Raw genomic sequence first — 19,677 nt, forward strand, 5'->3', positions numbered from 1 at the left:
CTGGCATACGCCCCCGGCTTTACTTCGGACAAAATATGTACGTCCATACTTGTGTACCTTTCCTTGTTGTCGATATACTGTCTAGCTATCTTGAGTGTAACTTTTTAAAACTTTTCTTTATTTATTCGCTCTATCGAGTATTATATTCGTATGGTTGAAGGTCTTCCTATGAATTTGCGGTTTTCCACAATTGCTGAAAACCAATGTAAGCTCTTACTGCGAATTGCGTTAGAAATCCCAGTGGAACAAATGTCCACGAGCTGGCTTTAAGTAGGCTTTAAGTACTGTACGTTGCGTGAGGCTTTCAGTTAGGTCACTCGTACATTATTTGATGCGATAGCACAAGTTATTGTCGGCCGTACCCCATGTCATTTTTGGGATACTGGTCCCGCTTAACCATACAGAAATGACATATTGATGTGAAATTAAAAAAATTGTATTTCTTCACTGCTTAATGTTCATTGCAGCTCGGCGAAAACCTTTTTTGTTTTCATCTACACACCTTCTGTCCGATTTTTGTCTGAACTTCCGAGCATATGACAACATAAACGTAAAGAAAATGTTGAAGCTTATCCACCATTTCTTGGAAACTTTGTTCATCCTCGTTCTGGTGATGCTCTATAGACGCAGCAAGTAAAAAACAGCTGGGTGTGGTTCCAAATGTACCTCTTGTCATCCGCCAGGTAACGATGTTTTTCGTGTATAAATCCCACGGTTGGTTGCCTCACCAGAGGCAACTGAGGGCGGCTCGGTCGCTCTCGCGTATGCTTATCTGTAAGATTGCTTACAGATAAGCATCATCGCAACTGAGTGGTTTTGAAAATTTATGATCAGTGTTAGTAAATCTCAATTCCGATTCTCCGGCTTGAAGGTTTCTATTTAAGCACATTTCTTGGCGTTGATGACCACGAAGCGTGAATATTATCCTTACTTTTGCTTTTAATCTATTCTCGAATAACTGCTTGATGCAGCATATAATATTTCACGTGTTCTGAATCTTCCTACATCGCCCATTCCATCACTTCAGGCCTGGCATATTCTTGCATTGGTCATTTGTATTTTTGTCTCAGTACTGAATGTTTCTGGAATCTTCAGCTCACTTGTATAATTGTTCTGGTTGCAACTTCTTTCTTATTTTCACTGCTAACTGAGCGCTTCAATGGGAATCTTGCTTTACATCTCGCTCTATCTTCCTTAGAAGTCACTGCGAATCATGTTAACGAATGGTTCAATCCGTGCACCGTTTTTTTATGATGAGCTAGGCCACTATTATCTATTTCCCAAAATATTTTGATAGCGTCAGTTATCTCTCCAGTTCTTTCTGCTGTGTGAAGAACCACGCCAGATATAGCGCTTCGAACTTGTGATATTACTCCTCATGGAACAAGGACAATCCAGCCGAATAGGCCTTTCACTGGTATTGTGCGGTCGTTTAGCCTTTTTAAACATCCATTTATCGTTACCTCACTCAAAAAGACCAGATTCCAGAAATAAACTTTATACTGCGCGGTGCGTTTTCTTTTTCATTGTTGTCATCTACAATCTTTATTTCCATCCTCTTCATATATGACTAACTTTTCGTTTGGTCGAGGAAATCGTGATCTTCATGTTATGTGCATTTCAATTGCCTCGATTACTAATATTTTACGATCTGTATTCTGTTTCGACAACATTCATATCACTTCCATTTCCTCTTGCTTCGATAGCTCCCACCATGGTCCTCTGTCTGCGGAAGAATTCACAACCTATTTGCGCTAACACAGGAATGGATGAATTACAATTGGCTTCAAATGTTCATATGGCATTGATCAGCGTCGGTCTTAAGTGAAGTGGTTGATTTCGTTACAGAAGCAACATCATGTTGAGGTTGATCTTTAAAAATCAGAAGCGTGACTCATAAAGTTTATTCTATCAACCCTTTTTCTTCGAGCTCTTTTCTCCCTGTCTTCAAAAAAAGTGCAGTGACTCTCTACACCTTACTTCATATTTCAAATTGGAATCAGTGCATTACTTAACTCTACATTAGACATCCCTTAATGTTCTACCGAAATACGTGCAAGATGAATTTTTCACATCGAAGATTGTCATCTTTACGGACTCCCGCGCTCACTCAGCAGATTACAACGCAGTCAGATTGATTTCCCAATTGTGCGCAGCATTACTGACTCTGCCAACAAAATTTTATTACGTGGGGCCTCTCTCGTTGCCCAATGGCACGTTCACACGTAGGGATCGCCGGAAATGAAAAGGCTGATCGGCTGGCTTCAACTTGCCCTCATAATGACTGTGTTGGCATGAAATGTTGTTCAAGCTTGACGTTCGTCTGCAGATTCGTCGCCACCTATTCAAGCAGCATCCACACCAGCGCGTCGCAAATGGGACGTTCCCGCCCCGTGTTCGCGATCGAGGCTTGCCTCGTCGGGCTAGAGCGCAACTATTGAAGCTAAGGGTTGGCTCTGTGAACAAGTTCCAACGTTTGTACAGACAAGTACGTGTGACCAGTTCATCGTGTACGTCTTACGGTGGCTACCAGACATCTCAGCATCTGATATTGGAGTGTCCCGCTTTCAGTGCGTAGGGCAGGTCGCTAGTCAGGGACTATCATCTCCTTGGCCTGTGATGTACGGCACTACACGAATGGTCGTATCCCAGTGGTTGTGCATCTCCACGCTATCAGGGTCATCGCGCTCTCCTTACTTTTCTGTAATCAACTAACTTATGTTCACGTTTGTAACATAAAGGCTGTTTATTTTTTCTATTTAACGTGATTTAGTAGCGTGACCTGCAGTAACCTGCTGTGACCGGCCCTACTGTGTGTTACCTGTACCGGGTGTTCTAATTTATTCTTTAGGATTTGTCATCTCGCTCTTTCTTTACTCTTTCCTCCCCTTCTTTCTATATTCCATTTCTATGCTTCTATCTTCTCCTTTCTAAAGAGTAGGCAGGCGTTGTGACCCTTCCGGTGGCAGGTCCAATCCTGCTCCTCGCTTTTCCTTTCCTGTCAAGTGTATATGTCCCAAATTAAATAAATAAAAATCCGTTGGTTGCTTTCTCCTACAGACTGTTCAAGGCTGTCTGGCATAGCTTCCACTCTCTTCTCGTAAAATTCGTAGTCAATAAACAGTTGTAGGTGGCGTGCAACTCTTTAAAATTGGCATCAGTATTGGAGTGTACGAATCTACTTTCACTCTCAGCGCTACCAGTAGGTTCGTCTCAAGCTGTACATCTAGCAGAGTTCTCCTATACCTTTAACTTATTTAGGATTTTGAAGTGACTTTAACTGGACCAACGCATTCATGGGTTTTTATATGCGAAGCATTTGTTGGCGAACATTTGCCACTTTGACAGTATCAGTCTATCTATCTAGCCGCCTAGGTCTTGGAGCTCTCGTGGTCGTATCGTTAACTTGCTATTTGCCGAAAGTGGCATAGTATGACAAGCGTGTATGACGAACATAAATGATAGGTTATGACATGAATATCATGACATGTGTGTCATGTAGGTAATGAAACAACTGCCTACGTCTTGGTGCATTCATAGTCGTTTCGTTCACATGGTAGGTATCAAAATCGGCATAATATGACAACAGACTATGCAGAACATAAATGATAAGTCATGACATAAATTTCATGACATGCGTATTATGTAGGTCTTGAAACAGCGGCCTAAAATGACAATGATCCAGCGAAACAAAGATTAACACTCAAAAAACACTTAAATGGGTTCGGACGTGGGTAGTAAGTGCAGGAAACACTCAAGGATGTTGGTAAAAGTCATAGTCATGAGCATGACTCAGCATAAATCACAATGACTTTGCGAAAAAATAACGCTTAAAAACCACTGGAATGGGTTCGGACGTGGCTACTAAGTCAAAAAAACACTAAAGGATGGCGGTAGAAGTCAAAGTCATGAGCAATACTCAGCAAAAATGGCAATGACTCAGCAAAAAAGATTACCACTCAAAAACCACTGAAATGAGTTCGGACGTGGGTACTAAGTGAAGGCAACACTAAAGGATGATGCTAGAAGTCAGTCATGAGCATGACTCAACAAAAATTACAATGACTCAGCAAAAAAAATTAACACTCGAGCCATTGGAATGGGTTCAGATGTGGTACTAAGGGAAGGAAAAGGCTAAAGGTTGATGGTCGAAGACATAGTCACGATCATCATCTAAGGCTTCCGCCTTAAAGTCCTTCAGGTGTACCTAAAGGGAGTCCTGAGTACTCATGACATGAATGTCATAACATGCATGTCATGTAGGTCATGAAAAGACCGCCTGCGTCTTGGTGCTCTAATGGTCGTCTCGTTAACTTGGTAGGCTCGCCACACACTACTTCGCATACCATCGATTCCCACAGGGCGTGGGATCTGTCGTCCTTTCTTTAAATGTTCTTCAAGTTTTCAATAGGTACAGCTGCTTTCCCATCAATGACGGAGGTAAAGGTGGGGAACTTCTGGCTATCTCGTTAATTTTGTCTAAGATGAATTGCGCTTTCAGACTGTGTCGAAATTCTTCACAACGTCAGAATAATGCCATGAAACCTGAACAACTCTAGTTTCGACAGCTTCGCGTAACTTTCTCAATCCGAAGGCCAATTAACTGATGCTGACTTTCAAATTTCTGTGACTGCATTATCTCGATGATTAGTAACTACTGTCAATTCCTTTATGCTGTTCCCTATTTTTAAGACTATAGTGTTTCTTGGGCTATGTAAACGCGAAAAACTTTGTCTGTCTGTCTGTCTGTCTGTTTGTCACTCGATTCAATCGCCTGGCCAAAATCGATTCAACCACCCAGCCAAAACCAACTAAGCTACTAGCACTGGTGGCACCGGGTCACAAACGTCAACATTACACAGCGCAAAGGATACCTCAGACCTATTTGAGGCAAAATATATGTGCATAACCGTGATCCACAGCGTTCATTTAATTAAGAATACACATTGGACTGGTTTTTACGTTAGCAAATGAAAAATCAACGCATTAGAAATGGTGTCGAAGATACACTACGCGTCAAAAACAAGTAGAAGGAAGCCGCGGCTCTGTAGCCGGCTTTATGCCCACAGTAATAAAACGTCCCAACAGATGGCGTGAGAGCAGGGCGAACGTCAAACGCAAATTGAGAGAGGCTAAGACAATGTCATGGGTGGCGGCAATGGAAAAGAAACCTGCTTTGACTAGCTACCTCAAGAGAAAAAAACAAAATCAGGAAAGCAACAGTTTATGATAATTCAAAGGGAAGCTCCTTTCTTTTCGAAGCGACATCTGGATGCCTTAGAACGAGTAGTTATAAAGCGCGGTACACCAAGGATGAAGACGCACGTGCTTGCTGCGGTAAAGCTACGGAAACGATGGAACATGATTTATTAGAATGTGAAGTAATCTATCCAGCTGTCAGTCTAGGCTCCTCTGACCTCCTCGAGGCCCTTAGGTTCAGGGATAGCAGGGGGAAAGTAAACATGTGCGCTATTGAGATTAGCATGGGGTGGTTGGAGGTTTCGTGGCAGAAAAGTAGGGAGACCACAAACAATCGAGACGTACAGCAACAGAGTTCCCAGTAATGGTTCCAAAAATTTGATGCTTGGAATTATTTGTATTTGTGTGTTTTCTCAAAAACAAAGGTAGGACATTAGGCAAAATAGTAACAAGAGCTTGGTGGCGCAACCCACCACCCCGCTTCAAAGTGGACGCTCACAGCATCCATCCCATACTTCCATCCATCCGCGGGAAATTTGAATTGAATTCAGGAAAACCTGCATTGCATCCATCATGGGAGGCATGAGAGGGGAAGGGAAGAGCGTGAGGGGTGGGAGGTGGAGAAGAGATGGTGTTACGCATCAGGAACGGCCGAAGACTGTCGTATTTCGACATCATTTGCATCGAAACAAGCAGATGTGTGGCCATTTTCTAAAATTATTATTATTTAATTTTATGTTCGACTACACTCTCAAATTTGTTGGGCGCTTTTTTCTTTTTGACAAATGACTCCAACTGTGAATTTGCGCCTCGTAAACTTTCTGTTGTGCGCTTAAGTTGACTGAGGCTAATGGTTAGAAATTCTATGCTTGATCTACCACTCATTTTTCTTTCTGCTTCTGTTATGAGGTTCGTTATTTGCTCCTCAAAGATTTCCTTTTCTAGGAGACAATGTTCCTATTCATGGTAGAGATGCAGGCTTACATTCACGGCATAGTGCCATCTTCTATTTTCTGTTATTAATTGTGCGGTGCAGTCAGCTCGACGGCATCAGTTCCCAGTGGCCAGTCGCCAGTCTGTTGCGTTTTCTTATTTTTCAGCTTTCAGTTTTCTCATTTTTATTATCATTGCATTCTACCGGTGCTAACATATGGGGCAGAAACTTGGAGGTTAACAAAGAAGCTCGAGAACAAGTTAAGGACCGCACAAAGAGCGATGGAACGAAAAATCTTAGGACTGACGTTAAGCTACAGGAAGAGAGCGGTGTGGATCAGAGAACAAACGGGGATATATCCAATATTCTAGTTGACATTAAGCGGAAGAAATGGAGCTGGGCAGGTCTTGAAATGCGTAGGATGGATAACCGGTGGACCATTAGGGCTACAGAATGGATACCAAGAGAAGGGAAGCGCAGTCAAGGGTCGGCAGAATACCAGATGGAATGATGAAGTTAGGAAATTTGCAGGCGCAAGTTGGAATACGCTAGCGCAAGACAGGGGTAATTGGAGATCGCAGGGAGAGGCCTTCGTCCTGCAGTGGACATAAAAGAGGCTGATGATGATGATGATTTTTCAGCTGGGCTCTGCTGTCCCGATCTAGTTAGCGAGCATTCATCATGGTCATGGCACTATGTTGTGACCAAAGGAACCGAGAAGCCATCAAGGTTAGAACTGTTTTTCTAACAATTAGAACACGGAGCTGTTGCGATGGCGGCTCTTCTTTGTGTTTTATTATTCATGTTGCTACAATTGCGGCCGAGCCAACGCTGCTGCTCGCTGATAGATGATAGGCTGGGATTAGCATCTCTTCGTCGTACTTTTCCGGTTTTAAAATCTTAAAATGTTTGCAGAACCCCCTGTACGACGTTATAATCGGATCAGCCTTCCTGCCGGCGGCTAGACTAGTAGCTGGAGTTACGGCGCCGCTACTGCGACTGCCGTTGCTGTCGTTACTGCCACTACACTAACTGCAGACCACGGTGTAAGAAGGAAGGTGATCCGACGGCGGCGCGAGGCGCGGCCACTTAGTGTGACTTTACGCACGCCGCTGCCGCAAGGGGCAGCACCTGTTCTGGGGGCCACTTTTTCGCTCGCTTTGCTGGCACTTCTATGGGCGCCGCGGCAGAGGTGCTTTATTTCGATGCATATATGTCGTTCGCCTGCTTAAAACGACTCTATTTGGTTGGAGGAACATCCTTTACATTTTTGCCGACATTCCGATTGATTCCGATGCGGTGAGCAGCGGCTACCTAGCAGCGGCAAGCGCAGCTACCTTCTACCTGCTCAGGATTAGGCGTCTAAATAACGAAAAATTGCTTATCTTTAGGTATGGGTGTTTCAATTCTGACGGAGGTCGTAAATTATCCACTCCTGTGCCGCTGCTCCAAGGCCTCCTGAATACGTGCTGCCCCTAGCGGCGGCGCTCACTTCCGGTCACACGAAGTGGCCGCTCTCTCGCCCCAGCGCGCGTGCGCCGTCGGAGCACCTATCTTCTTACACCGTGCTGCAGACCATGCTATGCAGTGGGTAAAATTATGGGGACGTCGTTCGTAAGAGTTCAGCCTCGACAATTCAACGGACTACTATAGAACGAAACAAATGGCGAGAGAGATAGTTTTATAGCAGGAGTTACATTTTGAATACTTGGTGTAGTATAAAACATGTTTTTTTTTATTTTTGCATGGCTTCCGTGATCATTGTATATAATGTTCTGCGAATATATTCTTTGCGCGTGCGCACCCGAGCATCAATTTCGTTTCATGGTTAGTGGCTTGGGATAGGTGCCCTTTTATCACACACAGTTCAAAACTTAAGCAGTTGTTTCTGTTGTGAGCAGCGGGGGCACCATACAGGAACGTGCGTCAGGGAACAGGTATAGCGGAGAAAATATAAGAACGAGGCTTGCATATAGTCAGCCGTTTGAAAACTCGTAGAGGATATTGCGAAATGTTTGTGCAGTCTTTCACAAATCTCTGGCAGTTCCAAAATTGATTTTATAGGACTTAAGGATATCAGAACCATCTTCTACAGCTGCACTGTTTTTCATGTATATCAGCTGCTCAATTTGACATGCACATGTGAAATTCTTTTTCTTTTGGGATTCGAATACTAATGAAGAATATATGTAAGGCCCCGCAAGGTGTGGGAGTGCGCGCAAGGTGTGCGGAAAAAGGGCCATATTGATAAGCACATTTTGCGTAGCTGTCTACGAAGAGACCAAGAGAATCTTTTCGACGTGCAGAACCAATAGGGTGGAAACAAAGTTGCTCATTAATTTCCAGAGCCCTTGTTCCGTTGACAGCACTGGTGCATAGATTGTGTTTCTTATTAGGGATTGCTTATATGTTCATGTTGCTTATTACAATTTTGTAGCTCTCTACCGTGACCTTAACCTAATATCACGTGCTTTTCACCTGTGCTACTGTATGCCACTATCACGAGCTGTTTCAAGATTTCGCTGGAATGGCACGTTTCAAATAAAAGAGACGATTTCTTACCTTGGTGGCCGTGCTGTATGTGTAAATGTGCAGGTTGGTAATATTGGGTCGCATCATTTCATTTAAGAAGCACGTACTGGGACCCATTCGCACTCCATAGGCAGTGTTTGACTGCACCCTAGAGTAACCTGCGCACAAAAACAATTGTTTTATATTGACTCTTTGCATCGCATGGTCTCGTAATAAAACAGTTGTAACACTTTTGTCTTCGTGAACCAGTCACTTAAATATTGGCAACACTCGGCAACTAGGTTTACGCTTCTCATAGCGTATGAAAATAGTTTTGTTTAGCGATAGTTTCGGATGCATTTCTTGAAAGCATAATCCAGCAACTCCTTATTAGTGCGGTTGATAGCTGGACTGTATTATATTATTGCGAGAGCAATTATATGGAGCCCTTGGGCGATTTTTCAGCATGGTCGTCACCGCAGTGTTCCTTGTAAAGTGCAAACGCAGTAATATACTACCACGCGCCGTTTACTGTAGGTTCGAGAAAAAGCGTGCGAAGCGGTGCGAGAAGGACGGTGGCTTGATGCGCACCGTCATCCCACGCACCCAATGTTTGAAGCCACGTGATCAAGCATGCGCAAAAAATTGAAGGCGCTTAGCATGCCGTACCGTGATAGAATGGGCGCGAAGGGAAGGGGGCGAGTGAGGGCGCGTCTCGGTCCTCTAGTCCGGGCTTGGCTACGCATGGATATGCACGCGGCACAGCGCATAAGCGGGCACGCGCTCTACCTTGGAGCAACTTTAATAGAACCAACTCAGTTTTCACAGCTCCGCTGAAAACATGTGCGCCGTGGCGGTCGCGTGAACTAACGGCGCTGCGATCGAGTCGCGCTACCGGCAGCGCTTCCGGTGGCGCGCCATATTTGCTGCGGCTGCGTCCAGTGTGGTTATGGTGCTGCGAATTTGTCGCGTCCTGCAGAAGTTCGTACGGAGGTTTGAGTGCTCGCGCTGGTCTGCGGAGGTTTGGAGCCTGGCTTGTGTCAAGCATGCGGTATGCTGGCGTATTTTGCACCGGGTTTAACAAGCGGCTACAAGTCATCAGTCAGGAGCTACTTTTAATGCGTAAACACTCTTTGGCGAGTTCCACAGGTCCGTCAAGCGAAAAGTGTAGTGCCTTGTATCTGCACAAAAATGCGTGATTTACGAACTTAAAATGTTTTATCATTATACTATAAATGTAGATGTTTGGTAGCTTTATAAGAGATAAGGAACAATTAAAAAAATCATCAGAGGAAATACTCCTAGGGATACAAAGGGCTCCATAGAAAATGCATGGGAAAGCTTATAGTAGGGGTGAGCCAAAGAAAATTTGGGGGTGGGCCAGCTGCAAATTTGGACGAGGGCCACCTTAAATTTGGTGGTGGGCAGAAGTGCAATACGACTGTAACTTTCTATAAGGAAATGCATAGCTTATGCAGGGTGTCCCGAATATCATGCACCAAGATTGAAAAATATGCAAATGTCACGTAGCTGGACAGAACCAAGGTAATGTTATTTGCCGTCGCTTGGAGATACTCAGATTATTTTGCGTATTCCGCCTAAGGGCATAATTAGTCTTAATTAATCAACTTCTCAAATAAAACTGGATTAGAACTGTAAATCAGAAAATTGCATAGGAGCATGAAAAACTCACGAAGCAGCTTTTCATTGCTCAACACGTGCTACATAAAAGGTTTTCCGAGCGTGAAAGAAGCCCGCCAATTTACGCAATGGGCCCTGAGCGGCCAGTCGCGCGGCAATTTTGCGTATATTCGCCGGTCTCTTTAACGCTCAGAAAATACTTTCATGTACGTATTGTTTAACGTGAGGTAAATGCGGTGTGAGCGAAGGAAAGAAACAGGATCAATTCTCAAAGCATTCGGTTCGGAAGTGCTGTTCCCCACTGTTCGCCTGCCTTACCTAATAATGTACGTCATCACGGTTGGCTGCAATCTTCCTTTACGAACAATATTAGCCTACGTTCTTTACCCGAAAGTGTTTTCTACCGGATTCCAGCGAAAATCTGTACCAAGTGTGTACGAGACGCAATCATAATAACGCGAATCCAAGACCCGCCGATACATTGCCGTTTCATGCGCACCTAACGGTTAGGAAAATAGGCACAGATAGGGTAAAAATGTGTCCCTTCTATACTAAAGCAACTGAGCTTTCGATGATCTGTATTTGGTGAATGAAAATATATAGGTAATATTTCTTTTACAACTGAATAATTTTGTAGAGAACGAGGCTAGCCGCGATGACACCTCTAAGGGTAGTAAGATGGTAGTGTTTGGAAGTATCTTGTGGTCTAACTGAGTTGGCGTCTGCGGGCAATGACGTTCCTGGCGCGTTTGCGTTTGCCACCTTCGACTAACGCATGTGGCTCACGCCATTTTCGCGCGTGTGCTCAACTTTGTAAGTCTACATTGGATTTCGCGATGTCCTCTAAGGTCAAAGGATGCAATTTTTCCGCATATCCACTCACCGTCACGTCAGAAATACCTATGATGCCTCATAGTCCCCGGGGTGCTGTTTACGCTGCGCAGCAGCAAATGCCTCGCAGGCTTGCTATCGCTGTCATCGCTTCAACTTTAGTCTGTTTCACTTGCAAGCGATTGAGTGAATGGAGCGAACAGCGGCGAAGCGCTGGGAAGCTTTTCGCGCGGTTTCGTTTCACATGCATTGCCGCCGCGCATTTTCCACTGCTGCAAAAATCATCCTATGCGCAGGCTTTCCCGCACTTGTCCTCAACTGGTCACGTGGCGAAGCGGGCCGCCATTGGTTCGGAAGCGGTGCTGCCGCGCTGCCGCCCCTGCCGCAACTTGGTCGGACCTCGCCGCTCCAGCCGCGATTCCTGCCGCCGCCGCTCGAAACAGGTTTTTGCGCCGCGGCGGCAGGAATCGCGAGCGTTTTCGCTTGCATGTGAAACAGGCTTTAGAGCTATTAATAAAAAACTGCACAATTACTGACTTGTATTTGTGAATTTGGGACAAAGCTGTCACTGCTTTTGAGAATTCACGTTTCACTTTCCTGCTATGACCAATTCCTCGAAAAAATTGATCAACAATTTTTTTGCGAATAGTGGATATGCATTGTAATAGGGCAACAAACAGGCATTGTTTAACTAGAAAATTTATTGAGCATTTGAGCCGCATCGGAACAGATAATGCACCTATACAAAAGATTTGCGTTATTGCGAAACATTTTCATAAACATTGCATTGTATATGCCTCAATTTGCAAAATCCTTGGCGTCGAACGGGACAAAGTTATTTTCGCGGGAGCTTTGCTTTATTGGTTGCTCAAACATGACAGAAAACTTCCCTTGACACAGATTCCTACGTAAGTGCGGGATCCGCCCAACTTATTTATTCTTTCTTCTGCGGACAATAAATACTCGAAGAATCTGTGAAAGTTCTATTTCCTTAAACGTCACCGTTCATCTACAGCTATCAGCAGTTTCTGTTTCGCCCATTGATTAAACATATCTGTGATTTAAATTACTTATTTTCTGATTCCTCACATCACCTGATTGTTACTGTAGTCTCAAAGTGCGCTTTGTTTTATTATATTTGCATTCTGCTTCCCCATTATTCTTAATTAGCTTGGAGGATGCTAGATCGAGTTTGTCTTTGTTTATGTATAATCCCAGGTATTTATATCGCTTAGCTAGGCACGTGACGTGCTCTTGAATTAATACCACGTAATTATTCATCTCTTCACTAAGTATAGGATTTCGCAATTTGTTTGGGTTCAACATAAAGCCTAGATTTGAAGCTTAGCTGCCACTCATATTCGTGTCTCTATAAACCTGTTGCATTCTCTCCTGTTGCACGATGTTGTCCATGCGCATCATCCCGAAACTACTGTTGCAACTATTGCCAATTACGCCAAGTAAAGGTACAAGGAATCCTTGCTTCAGTACTCTGGGAACTTTCGGAACTCCACATCGTCGGGCTTCCGGTATACTCGGTTGTGAGTATATATAAACCTAAGCAGCTCCACGAAATCGCCATTTAAGTGCGCGTACGTTAGAATACCCAACAGCATTGCAATGTCTACAAAACGCTTTTTGCTGCGCTTTGGAACCAGGTTTTGCCGGCTGCTTTTTACATCTCTTCAGCCTAGCCCCGCTAACGTGTATCTAGCATACTCTTCTTCATCGCGCATGATAATTTGTCATCGCTACGCCGAGCATCACACGTGGCTTGAGTTACGAGCATAAGCGAACGTGCTCTTACTCAGGGTCGGGCTGAGCGCCACAGCTGCCGCTCCGCTTCGCCTTCGCGATTGAATGTAGGGACGGCGGCATGGCTCGTTGACAGCCATCGGGACTTCCTACGATAGTGAGCAGGGTTTACCCACCTTCTTCTGAGCGGCCCGCTGTCGTGCATATATAGGGGCTCTTCCCGTCACTTTCACCATTTGGACGACCTCAAGGAAGATGGTTCCCCCAGCTGTACGCCAACCAGCAGCCTTAATGCGTCATGGCGCACGTAATCGCTGAAACACTCCATGCTCCTTGACGCCCTCCCCGTTGAAATCCGGCTCCTCCTGATCTTCCCGTCCACCAGCCCGTGGCCCTACATCGACCTGCTCTTTGCTGTGCTGGCCCACTTTACGGAGTCTGGTACTTCCCTCTCGCTAAAATCGACTACGAAGTACCAGCTCTGGCTCCACCAACTCCTTCGGCGTCTGCTGCCTCAAGTACAGCCCTGACCACCTCTCTTCCTGCGCCCTGCCACCAGGCCGAGGCACACCATGCACTTCCTTCGGCTAGGCACACGTCGACCAGTAGGTGTGTGACTCCGGCAGCCTCGGCCCCTTCCTCACATGCACTGACTCCGTTGCCAGGGCCGTGTTTTCGTTCCAGCTGCATTTATTCAGGAAGGCTGAGAGCGATGCTGAACGTCGGCTGCAGCAGCGGCGACCTGCTCAGCCTCTGGCGAGAGCGCGTACGTTTATGCTCATGATTCCAGCCACGCAAGATGCGTGTCCCGTAGATGACAAAATGATGATGCGCCATGAAGACGATGATGCTACAGGCATGTTCGGTGTATGTGAGAGCAGTGCGTCGGAACGGAACGAAAACAAACCGACAAACAATATCTTTGACCGGAATGAAAACACAACCGACATGGTAATGATTATTTTGTTTCGGAGTTAAAACGAAGTATTATTGATCAGTTTTCAGTTTAAGGGCAAAGCCAGTCTAGGCAACCTGACGTCAGGCCACGTGAGCATTAGCGCGTATCTTAAGAGTCCGCATAAGCCGTATCTCAGGCAGGGATAGTGTGAGCAATAGCCGGTCCAGCGCTCCACAACCTGCCGTGCGGTGCACTAGCAGGTTGGCATCGGAGCCAAACCCAGGGCTTGCGCGCAGAAGAGCTTATCGTTTCCCTTTCTACGGGTACAACACTTTGCTTGCCGTAATTTGATATTTCGCCTATGTTCGTTTAAGTTAGTGTTATCGGAACAGTGGTCGCGCTTTCGGCTTGTGAATTCGATGATGCGCTGCTTCTCAGATCGTGCTCACTCAGTGCCTTGACTCCAGGCAATGAGCATGATCTTATAATTCTTAATTCACTTATTGAGAAAAATAAATATTGTTTTTATCGTTATTTTGCTACTAAAATGTATGCATGCGAACCAAAGCCATTATGAGCCGTTATGGTGCATTCTTTTGTTTCGTTCTGGAGCAGAACTGGAACGTACGGAACATTTTTCAGTGGACCGAAACTAAAACCAGAATGAAAAGCATTTAGTTCCGACACGCTGTTCGAGATACTGACGAAAGCAAGCAGCGTTCGTTCGTGTTGCTCGTAAACATTTACACCTGTATGAATAGTACGTGTTGGAGCACGGTATAGTGTTTATTTTTTATTTACCTCGTTTTCTGTTAAACGATCGGAGAAAGCCTGCGTGTCTTTAAACACCCCTCAGCAAATGCTGGAGTATTTTTGGTAGGGTAATGCGCGCTGTGTCCTCCCGGTGTTGTATTTTTTGTCCTAGTGTCTCCTGTTTACCCTAAGTTCTGGAAACGCCTCAAGTATCAAAGTTCCAACTAGTCCAGCTGTTTGCCATAAGTTAGGTGCTGGTTCAGCCCAACTGGACCAATGCAGCGGTGTCCTGCTGGTCTTCTTCGTGTGTGATAGTATATGCTGGCACATTGCATATTACATAGGCATGGTGCTCAATTTCAGACGTCGAACTCATACGCAAGAACGCAAACACGTGAGGGGAAAATATAAAAGGGTCCAACCGAAGTTTGTGTACTTCTCGGAAGCTAAATTCCGACGACTTTAGTTTGTTTCTGCATTTTCATTCTATTTTACACTCTAAAATGTTTTATTCACGTCGAGCAAGTTATATTTATGACCAAATTATTAGACTATTTCGGCAAACCAAGTAAAGGCTACAACCTTGTCATCGTGTTCTTATTTTCGGTGCCCCTAACAGACTACCAGCGAACGTTACAGGTATCTTTCCATATACCTTGTATCAACTAATTAACAATCATGTAAACACCACAAATTTCGCCCCTGTTGGAGACAGTCTCGAAACAAAGAATCGAAATGTGAACTTAACTTACAATAAAAATTATTGAAACAGTTCGAACCAAAGCCATTATGAGCCGTTATGGATCATTCTTTTGTTTTGTTCTGGGGCAGAACTGGAACGGAACATTTTTTAGTGGACCGAAACTAAAACCAGAATGAAATCCGTGCTATACTTGACCTCGATTTAGAAAAGGCATTCGATACGATTGCCCACTCGTCCATCCTGAAGACGATCGCAGACCTCGGGCTCGGGCATCGGTTCTACGACTTTGTCCGCTCCTTCCTCACCCGGCGCAGGGCTGTCCTCCGCGCAGGAGACCTGGTGTCGGAAGAAGCCGAGCTCGGACAGCGGGGAACCCCCCAGGGCTCCGTCCTCTCAGCGACGCTCTTCAATCTAGTGATGATCGGGCTCTCCGAGCGACTCTCGAAGATCGACGGGCTAAATCACACTATCTATGCGGAGGACATAACCATCTGGTGCTCCGCGGGGTCAGATGGCTTCATCGAATCCGCCCTGCAGGAGGCCATTGAAACTCCTACCTCGAACACACCGGTCTCAATTTCTCCCCCACCAAGTCGGAGCTGTTGCTATACTTGCCCAAACGCCGTTGCGCCAAGCCCAGAGGGTGGAAACCTCCGGCAGAACGCAACATCACACTCCGCATAAGAGACGGTCGTATAGTTCCCAGGGTAGACTCCATCAGGGTTCTGGGTATGATCATCGAATCCCGCGCAACCAACACCCTAACAGTGCAGAAACTCATGACAAAGACTGAAAATGCCATACGACTCGTATGTAGAGTGGCCAACCGGCACGACGGCCTGAAAGAAGACAACCTACTGCGCCTTGTACATGCGTTTGTTCTCTGCCACTTTACCTATGTCGCTGCCATACACAAGTGGCTACGTGCGGAGCGCGACAAACTCAACGCCCTTATTCGAAAGGCTGTGAAACGAGCCCTCGGCCTACCCATCACCACTTCCACCTATAAACTCTTCGAGCTCGGCGTGCACAACACGCTATAGAAGAGATCGCCGAGGCTCAGAAGCGAACGCAGATGATCCGACTCACGACCACCAATGCTGGCCGCCACATTCTGCGCGAGCTCGGCTTTTTCTCCTCGATAACCAGGAATCACCCAGATTTGACGCCGGTACCCCGCGAGATCCGAGACCTCATCACGATCGCTCCCATTCCGAGAAATATGCATCCCGACCTAAACAGAGGCAGGCGCCTTGCGCGAGCGACCGCCCTTCTCAGGTGCATAGACATGAAAACGGACGATGTCTCGTTCGTGGACGCCGCTGCCTATCGCAGCAACCGAGCCTTCTCCGCGGTCGCGGTCTCATCCTCGCAGCGGATCCTCAACTCCGCCACGATCCTCACTCGAGAGCCCGAAGTAGCGGAGGAAGTAGCCATAGCCCTAACTGTGCTCGACAGCAAACGGCCAGTCATCTACAGCGACTCCAGACCGGCGATCAAAGCCTTCAAACGCGGCGCCGTCTCGGACCAGGCGTTACGCATCCTCCGCAGCGCGGATCAGAGTACTCTCAAGCACCACACCGTCATCTGGTTCCCCGCCCATCTAGGCCGAGTGCCAGGTGCCCCGCCAAACCTGAACGAGATCGCCCATGACGCAGCGCGTGCTCTTACTGACCGCGCCGTCCCAGGGCAACCCCACCTGGACGAGATAGAGACGAACAGGGATGCACCCATAACGTACAATGAAATCGCAAAACACTTCTACCTTGGACGCCGCATCTTTCCGCCCCCACACCCCAAACTTAACAGACCGCAGGCGCTAACCCTACGCTTATTACAAACAGACATGTACCCAAACCCCGCCAAACTCCACGTTCTCTATCCTGGCTCGTACCCCAGCGACATGTGCCCCTCGTGCGGATACACGGCGACACTCCCACACATGGTCTGGGAGTGTAGAAACACTCATCCCGACTCCACCTCGGACAAGTGGCAAAAGTCCCTCAGAAGCTCGCTTCTCGCCGACCAGCAATGGGCCGTCCAGCAGGCCCACTAAGCGGCCGCCAGGTATTCCCTGTCGGTCCCTCCGTGGGAGACGCCCGCTACGCCCTAAGCGTGTCCTGCAGGACCTAAATAAAGTTTTCCCAGTCCAGTCAAAACAGTTCGTTGCGCAAGTTCAAATTTCACTGCTTATCCAACTCTGTGGCTCCCTCTGCAGCTCTCGTTGCTTTATCGCACCAAAGACCCGGCTCCTGCGCAGACAACAAACTGGCGTATTCCATCGCATCCGAAATTCTTACCCACGCTATCCGCTATACTAACCCTTACTTATTTGCGAGAGAAAAGTGACATAAACGGTGTAACCACATACCCTTATGGGTTTTCCCGTTGTAGTCTACGGCTTCGTATTTAGATTCGTTGCACGCTTCCAGGAAAACATACGAGAGATTTGTGTAGTAACGTGGGTAATTGATAGGTGTTTCGCCGGTTTCACCATGGTACCTATCTCCTGTAGGAAACAAAATGTGCACAGGAGGTATCAATACAGATAACATAGTCATCACTATCGCAGTTGACTAAAGCAAACAGCACGCAGTGCAAAGTCAATAATGTTATTAAATTTGTTGCTTACAAGTTATAAGTCAAATTGTCATTATTTATAGTTCAATTTGGTGCTTCCTGTGCATAACATACTAAATAAAAAACGCGCTAGGCTCTATATTGTAGCAAACATGCGGCTGACATTCAAATTCAGTTCAGATAAAAAATGTAGCTCCAATCCACGCTGTGAAGGTGGTAGGCCAGCGAAGCCGTAAACGACACCCACAACGATTACCCATTGTGACGTCATTTGAATTCATAGATGTGGCTCTACAAAGAGTGAAACCAGTGAGAAGTTAAATGTGCTTAACCACACTCTTCATTACTTCACAATGACATTATATTCACGTTGTTCTTCATGACGGCTTTACTTTCCGTGGTCTACCCATGGTAGCCTGGACTGAACTGAATGAGTTGCTAGACGACAGATATACAGACGCAACGGCTTCGCTAGCGACATGGTTCCTGACACAGAGCTGTGAAGATGACCTGCTTATTTCTTTAAGAAATGATTCATTGAAGCCTAATGTCATGGTTGTTTGGTTTACTTCTCAAAATAATAACGAATACATCTCTATCGGAAACCAAAAACTGCTCTGGTAATTTAAGGTGAAATGCAAGAGAAATGCGTTAGCATTCCGTCGCACCACTTTTATGTCAAGGATCCACCATTTAAACTGCGTTCACTACATCGCGAAGTGTTGTTCGGGAGCGTACTCGACACACATCCTGCCTCCGTGATGTGCGAATTGCAACTGACGGGCATCCGGCACACACACACATTATATATATATATATATATATATATATATATATATATATAGGGTGTTTATAATTATACTTTCCAGGATATTTCAAAAGTGCCTTGTCGAGATAGATTCATTGTGTTACGTATTATGCAGTCTCCCACGGTAATTTTTTACCGCATTTGACTTTAATAAACCGAGAGAAAGAAAGAAAGAAAATAATGTTAAGACGCAACCAAGTGCGAAAAAAGACAACTTAAGGACCTCTCCTGTCCTGAAGTTGGATTATTCAAATAGGCGACATTACTTCCGCGAGAAATTGAAACACAAATTCATATAATTAAACAAATAACTAATTAGTGTTATAAGCAATTATGAACGGCACATACTGCTTGTTAACAAGGAAATGGAACAACAGTGCATTTTTGGGGCGAGCTTGATGGCGCATGTCTCCAAAGTGCTGTTTTACTGGTAACTCATAAGTTAACACGACTTGCAAGGACGCACTATATATACAATTCTTAGTGAATACACTCTGCAAACACACAGGATACAATTTACGAATATCATGCTGTGTGTTTGCAAGGCGTATTCACTTGCAAGGAGTTTCCAGAAAGACAGCACTTTGGAGGCTTGCGCCATCAAGCTCGCCGCGAAAATGCGCTGTTGTTCCACTTAAAAAAACGAAAACAAAAGCTATTTTTATGCATTAAAGCACAAAAGTAACGGGAATGGACATGTATTTCGTCACACACTTTGCGAAATAATATCTCGAAACTGATGTCATCCCGGGGATTCAATTTAAGTGGATACGTCTTGCAACTTCACCTGCTACCATTCGTAAAGGCGATTTGTACCATAAAGTAATTAATTAAGAACAGTTTTGTTCATTAGTTGACTATGTGTTCCGATTTCTCGTACTTGTAATGTACACCTTTTCGAATAATCTAGCTCAAGGAGAAGAATTATACGATACATCAGCTAAAGGTGATTTTTGGAAATTCCGTAAAGCTTCAAAATTATCCCGGCATATATACACGGTGTCCCAACTATCTTGCACCAAGATTCTAAAATATGCAAATGCCACTTAGCTGGACCGAACCAA

At 45.5% G+C, this 19,677-nt stretch overlaps 1 protein-coding gene across 1 annotated transcript in view; it reads right to left on the minus strand.

Annotated features, from left to right (window-relative positions):
* LOC125945261 (uncharacterized GMC-type oxidoreductase Mb1310-like) overlaps window positions 1-17,732 on the minus strand; it is a 54,536-nt gene extending 36,804 nt beyond the window's left edge. Inside the window, exons 1-2 of the mRNA XM_049666946.1 lie at window positions 17,597-17,732; window positions 8,696-8,823 (exon numbers count right to left, since the gene is read on the minus strand). Of these exons, the coding sequence (XP_049522903.1) occupies window positions 8,696-8,782 (87 nt within the window). The 5' untranslated portion in view covers window positions 8,783-8,823; window positions 17,597-17,732. The remainder of the gene's footprint in view (window positions 1-8,695; window positions 8,824-17,596) is intronic.
* Between the last annotated feature and the right edge of the window lie 1,945 nt (window positions 17,733-19,677).

This window comes from Dermacentor silvarum, chromosome 5 (genome assembly GCF_013339745.2).
Source record: "Dermacentor silvarum isolate Dsil-2018 chromosome 5, BIME_Dsil_1.4, whole genome shotgun sequence".
NCBI classification, from domain to species: Eukaryota; Metazoa; Arthropoda; class Arachnida; order Ixodida; family Ixodidae; genus Dermacentor; species Dermacentor silvarum.